Source organism: Octopus bimaculoides, chromosome 5 (assembly GCF_001194135.2).
Source record: "Octopus bimaculoides isolate UCB-OBI-ISO-001 chromosome 5, ASM119413v2, whole genome shotgun sequence".
In the NCBI taxonomy this organism is placed as follows: Eukaryota; Metazoa; Mollusca; class Cephalopoda; order Octopoda; family Octopodidae; genus Octopus; species Octopus bimaculoides.
In genome coordinates, this window is record NC_068985.1 from 22,478,456 (window position 1) to 22,485,065 (window position 6,610).

General features: G+C 33.5%; 1 protein-coding gene across 2 annotated transcripts in view; it reads right to left on the reverse strand.

Moving 5' to 3' along the window:
• Window positions 1–1,299: 1,299 nt before the first annotated feature.
• Window positions 1,300–6,610, reverse strand: part of LOC106883082 (S-adenosylmethionine synthase) — a 17,512-nt gene continuing 12,201 nt past the window's right edge. For both annotated transcript variants that reach the window (XM_014933968.2, XM_052968210.1), the window contains exons 6-8: window positions 5,600–5,782; window positions 3,164–3,297; window positions 1,300–2,992 (exon numbers count right to left, since the gene is read on the reverse strand). In XM_014933968.2, coding sequence (XP_014789454.1) covers window positions 2,890–2,992; window positions 3,164–3,297; window positions 5,600–5,782 — 420 coding nt within the window. In that variant the 3' untranslated portion in view covers window positions 1,300–2,889. The remainder of the gene's footprint in view (window positions 2,993–3,163; window positions 3,298–5,599; window positions 5,783–6,610) is intronic.

The following is a 6,610-nucleotide window of genomic DNA, read 5'->3' on the forward strand; positions in this document are numbered from 1 at the left end:
TTTCTGCCTCTGTTACAAACCAATGTTATCCATTATTATTAGTAAGGGAAATAACTCACAGAAACACTAACCAGACACTTGGGGGATAATGTTAAGAGTTTCAGTTTTACACTCAAGATATTAGTATAAGTTTTGCCACTTATATTTCAAACATTAATGTGTGTGTATCAGTAAGCTTCTAGGGACTAAAAAACAACAAACCAAGTTTTACGAAAGTAACCTCTAATTGTAGATATGTGCTTACCTTATTTTTATTACTTTAATATCAATATTTCATGTTGGCTATGTCTGGTGTATAGCACACAGACAATTGTCTTGCTACTACTCTTTTGCAGTCCCCCATCTTCCTTGAAGGTTATCCAATATAAAAATATGGCACCTTTATACTTAGCAATCATGTACAAGTGTAGTAGTTTCTCTTACACACTATGCTTGATGCCTGTTCAGTTCATTTGTGCTTCACTTTTCTGCAGTACCTTAGTCTGCTGAGTAAATAGGATATTTTTAGTCACTCACTATGATATATTATAGCCTCTTATACATTAAGAATCCACAAAACACCACAAGGAAAGATTTTTGTACATATTACAAAGTGAGTGCTCTCATTTGCTAATGGCAAATTGATCATAAAAACCAAAGATGATTTCATGAATTGTATAACTGCGAGGTCACTTGCCTCCAGAAAATCTTGTAAAGTAGGAAAAATAAAAGGTTTTCAAGAATTTGCCTTCTACCCATTTGCTCTTCACCAACACACAACCGCATCCCATAAGATCTGCAGGAAACAGGCAAATCTTCATCAAGTCATTGTTTTGTATAAAGAATAAATTCCTCTGCTTTTAGGATCCTTCAACAGCATAACATCCAGTCACTAAAAATATCAATTACACACTAAAACTCAACACTGGTAAAACTTTCAGTCTTTACAGATTCTGAACTTCAATATGATCTTTCAGAATAAGTAGCCTGAGCACAATTATCATGAAAAACCTCTTACTAGTCAAACATGTCCTATAACGAACTGCTGCTATACACTGTGATCTTTCAGCCAGATAATAGCAGAGCTATGATCAAAAGCCACACAACCTAACATGTCTCTTTTAGTAAGAGGGTTGGTATGATTCAAATGGGAGACGTGGTTTCAACGTGATGGTCAATCAAATAGAGTGCAGTGAAAAGTACAGTGCAGCTGTGAGGTGCCTATTCCATTTCTGAGTTACAGTAATTAGCCTTAGAAAATATAAATTATGAAAACACTTAAAATCTTAATCATATAAATGAACAGCCAATATCGAAAAATACTGGTGAAGTTAGTTTTATTTGTTTATCTGAAAAAAAAAAAATCTCACACCTGGATATTTTAGAATAATCGCAAAATGAAATAGGTAGAAATTCATCAACGATTTGTCTGAAATCACGTCAGCATACATTGTCAAGGTCAAGAACTTGATATGTATTTAAAAAAAACAAAAAAAAAAAAAAAAAAAAAAAAAAAAAAAAAAGGAAATTTAAGGATGTAAAAAGATACTTCCTCTCCCACCATTAAAAATTAGACCAAGGGATGAATAGGATAAAAGCAAATCACCAGTGAGGAATGTATAATCAAAATGACAAACGTCCTTGTTAAAACAGTATATTCTAAATCCTCAAGATAAAGAATGAGAAATAATTATAAATAGAACCGGCAGCAGAAAGATGAATTACAAAAGGTTGTTTTAAAATGAGGCTTCTCTTCAAAAGTCAAAATTTATTTGTTAAAAAAAAATCAATGTTCCTCTTGTACATCAATGTTCCTAAAATGACCAAAAAATAAAAATATATACAAATGTTCTATAATCAGAACCACTCTCCCTACTTTTCATTACAACCATGACAGTTACATAGGAGATGATATTTAGAACATAATGAAAATGTGTGCATGGATATTCTTTAATATTCAGCACATAAGTTCATCTTTATAAGTCTTAATTGAAGAAAATGCATTTGTGAATGAATAAAAAACTTTTACACACATGCCCGCATAAATCAGTCTACAAATGAAAGTTCATGAATAATGTATTATTAGAGGAATGAAATAGTGCAATACAATGAAAAGCACATTCAGACAAACACAAAAATATTAAAAATATTTTTAGAGAAAAATATTTCTATATTTGCTTCTAATTTGAACGATACCAGCATTCCCAGTGGAGAGCACTGCAACTTCACTCACTAAATACCTTGCAATGCTGTCCACTGTATCGATGTAATCCCGAGTGTTTATAACTAGTGCTCTTTTCCAATGAATCTTCATAAACACAAGACAAATGTGCATGTAAGAAGCCGAAGTTAATGACACATTTGCAGCAGATAAAGAGAACCAGACAAGAACTCAATGGACACCATATCTATATACATACATTATAGTAACAAAGTTACCAAATGCAGTTCTAAGCTAACTTACATGAAATGCAGGTACCAAGTTTTGCACTGTAATAGAGTGCAAGAGCCATTTAGCACTATACTACAGTTATAGTAACAAACTTGAATATACCTGATTGAATAATTTCGATTCAAATAAAGACACTTCAGAAAATTAGTTGCCAAAACACCAAATTAGCTGAAGTCAAATAAATAAATTATAAGTGTTGTACTCTAAGAATTTCTACATGTATATTAGAAATAAAAGAAAAAGGGAAAATGAAATAGTTTAAAAAAAAAAAAAAAAAAAGGCGTCCTATTGATGAACAAGTCTGCCTATTCATTCACTGTGGATTACAACTGCCAGTATCATTTAAGGTTACACAAACAAAAATTAAGAGGAACAATGATTAAGAATATATATATATATATATAAAAAGAAAAAAAACCAACAAAACCCAGGTTTAGAATAATAAAACCACTTCCAACTTAATACTTTAGCTTTTTTGGGATTTCCCATTGAAACTCGGGTCTTCCAAAGTGCCCATAACACGCCGTCTTTTGGTAGACTGGACGACGTAAGTCGAGCTCTCTGAAAAGAAAAAAAGAAAATGTTGAAAATAGCTGAATACAACAAATAAAATTGAAAAATAAAACAAAGGAATAAAAAGAAATTAAAAAGAAAATGTTGAAAATAGCTGAATACAACAAATAAAATTGAAAAATAAAACAAATAAAAAGAAATAAAAAAAAAAACATTTACCTTACGATCTTGCCAGGTCTCAGATCAAAATTCTCATTGACAATATCCAGCAATTCTTTCTCAGTTTTTTTAGATGTACCGTAACTAAAAACACTGATGGATAGTGGCCTAGCAATTCCAATGGCATAGGAAATCTGAAGGCAAAAAATACATAACAGCAATTATAGAATTCAGTATCCTTGTTTAACCATTTAGCATTCAGATTATTGTCAAATGTAATGCTTATCTAATATATAAATCCCGTTCTGTCTGTATGTTTGTGCACTTATAACTCGAGTATTGTTCATCTGACCGCGGTGAAATTTTAAGCATGGATACATGAGAGAGCTGGGCATTCCATAATCTAAAAAGAGATTCAAAGTGAGAATCGCTTGTTCCGCCATTAAAACAACCAGTTGTTCACACAGCTGGCATATACCATTTCGCTAGCAACAAGAGGAGTACAGGATGACAGTCAGCCAGAACTGTTGCTATGCTGTCTCTTCTTTCCTCTCTGTGGGGCTAATAATCTTAATCTTTAGTTACAGTTTCTCATTCAAACTACATAATAGGCAAAATTGTTGAATTAGGACAGTAGGGTGTTTTGAAGGAGATTTAGCTGCTATTTCTACCAGGTCTAGCTACCATGTAGAAGTCTGCCTCATTCATATTATATATTCCTTATGCTTTCCAAAACTTAGTTACAGATTTTGACATATGGGGTATCAAAAGATTCAGTATTATTTTGGCTACAAATTAAACTTAATTTTCATTCATATATTTGCATTTCAAAAGTTTAACATAATCTTTTCCATAAATCAACTATCGTAAAAATTTTATACTATTATGTCACATTTTCTATATGTGTGTGTACCTTAAAAGATGTCAATCATCACGACACAACACTATCACTCACTCACTATCTCTCTCACATACACATGCACAAGCATGCATGCACACACACATACACGTCCATTTCATATAGACATACATACATCATTCACATTTTCTGTTCTTTTCGCTTTATCTTCTTACAATTTCTGCTCTCTCGAAATAAAATTTTTACAGATACAACTGCTTACAAAAATAGGGATTAATGTATAATTTCTTTCTAGGTCCATAATTTTTTGTTCACAATATTGGGAAAAATATGCCACCAAAGAAAAGACGTAATCTCTCCAGAAACAAGTATAAAGCAAGGAGAATTGTAGAAAACTGAAGGCGAGAAGCTAGATGAGATTTTCTCAACATCAGCAAATGCATGTTGCAGCACTTAATGCTGGATCATTAAATCAATGTTTTAATGATTAGACAGAGGTCCAACAGAATAGCTCTCAGAAATAGACTACGTACAAATTCATTCTTCACAACTCCTGAAGCTGTTTTCAGATATGATCCATCCCATTCTTAGAAAAAAATTAACTCTGCCCAAATTGGTATGCTAAACACAAATTGTCTTTTCTTCAAAAATCACATAACCCCCACAGGTTTAGGCCTGAAATACTCCAAACAGATGCATAGCATGTTGCTTAGTCGAATTAGCTCATCATTTACTGCACAAATGTTACTTTCCCATATCACCTGTTTCAACACAACTGTAATATATATAAACTATGCCATTTTAATCCCGAGCAATGCTGGGTGTCTCTGCTAGTAATATATGTAATGCTTAAAATAGTAATCTCTCTGCAAAAATAGCAATATATGGGGTTTTTATAACTACAAATAATTCTGGCAAGTTATATGGTACAAAGTTCATGACTGTATGTTTACTAAAGAAGAGAGCTGTCCCAATAGTAATTTAGAACTACAAACAAATTATTGCATAGTAACCACAGATATGAAGTTAACTTTCAGAGTTTAGTATGCAAATGTAGATTTAAAGACAAAATATTACTACGGCTAAACACAAGATCAAGTATGCTTTAAGAACTTCAGATATGTCCATGAATGTTACTGCTTAGCTGACATAGTTTTAGATTTAGTAGGGTGGTAAAGATGAATAACTGATCAAATTATGAAGATGTGCTAGCTTTGGGTAAGAGAAAATACAGGAAGATAGTTAATTATGATATTATTCAACATATTCTCCTTTCAGATTCAAGCATTTATTGCAGCCATCCTTCAGTTTCTTTAAGCCTTGTAAAAGAACTTGGAAGATTGAGCTTCCAGCCAGGCTTTTTGTGATACCTTAAAACCAGGAACTTCTCAGCACTCCTTCGTATGTGAATGTATGTTCAACATAAAATATACCAAGGAGACAGTAAATGTATAGAGCAGAGATCGAACCCTCCCAAATAATAAACAAACCATTATATATAAAGCTAATTTATGCCAAAACTAAAAACCAGAGACTATTGTAAATCATATTTCACATATCTAGTACCTATAAATAGATGCAACATAAACATATGCACAAAATTTGCAAATATTTAGAAGACAAATATTTAAACTAACCTGGACAAGCACCCTTTTACACAAGCCAGCTTTTACCAAAGATTTGGCTACCCAACGGGCAGCATAGGCAGCCGAACGGTCAACCTTGGAGAAATCCTTTCCAGAAAATGCTCCGCCTCCGTGGGCACCCCATCCACCATAAGTATCAACAATTATCTTACGCCCTGTCAAACCTGCATCACCCTGAAATGGAAGAGAAACATAAAAAATTAAGAGGCAATGCACAAGTACATTATTCATGAACTTCCATATTTACTCAAGTACACGTAAATGAAAAAAGTGGATGTTAAAATGATGATGTTATGCAGTAGCAGTATTTCAACCTAAACCTACCCTACCAAATTTATAAGCTTGTACTTAAATGAAAAATCATTAAGTACTAATATTTTAAGTTTAAGAGAAGAAATCCTTCTGGGATAAGAGCTTGTCAATGACAGACACAAAAATCCTGTTTCATATAAACTTAGAACAGTGACAAGTAGTTGTTAGTTTGAAATACACACACACACACATATATATCTATAAAACAAATAATAAATGAGTATATGCATATATACGTACAGGGTTGATAAGGTAATCTAGGTAGTTAGAGTATGTGACAGAGTACTTAAGATTAGATTAGTGCTTCATCATAGGCTAGCTACTGTCATCTCAGTCTATGCCCCTCAACCGGGGCTACCGGATGGTCTGAAAGACCAATTCTATGACACCCTCTTGCAAACTACCTCGTCGACAAGAGACAGAGACCTTCTCTTTGTGGCTGGTGACTTCAATGGTCATGTCGGACATTGTGCTGGAGGCTCCCATGGTATACATGGAGGCTATGGCTTCGGTTCCCGCAATGAGGAGGGAACCAGACTGCTAGAGTTCTGTGATGCAACCGATCTTATGATTTGCAATACCAACTTCAGGAAACCTGCCTGTCACCTAGTCACCTACCAATCCGGCAGACACTCTAGCCAAATCAACTACATCCTCGCCAGAAATAGAAAAAGAGGGAGGCTTATAAAT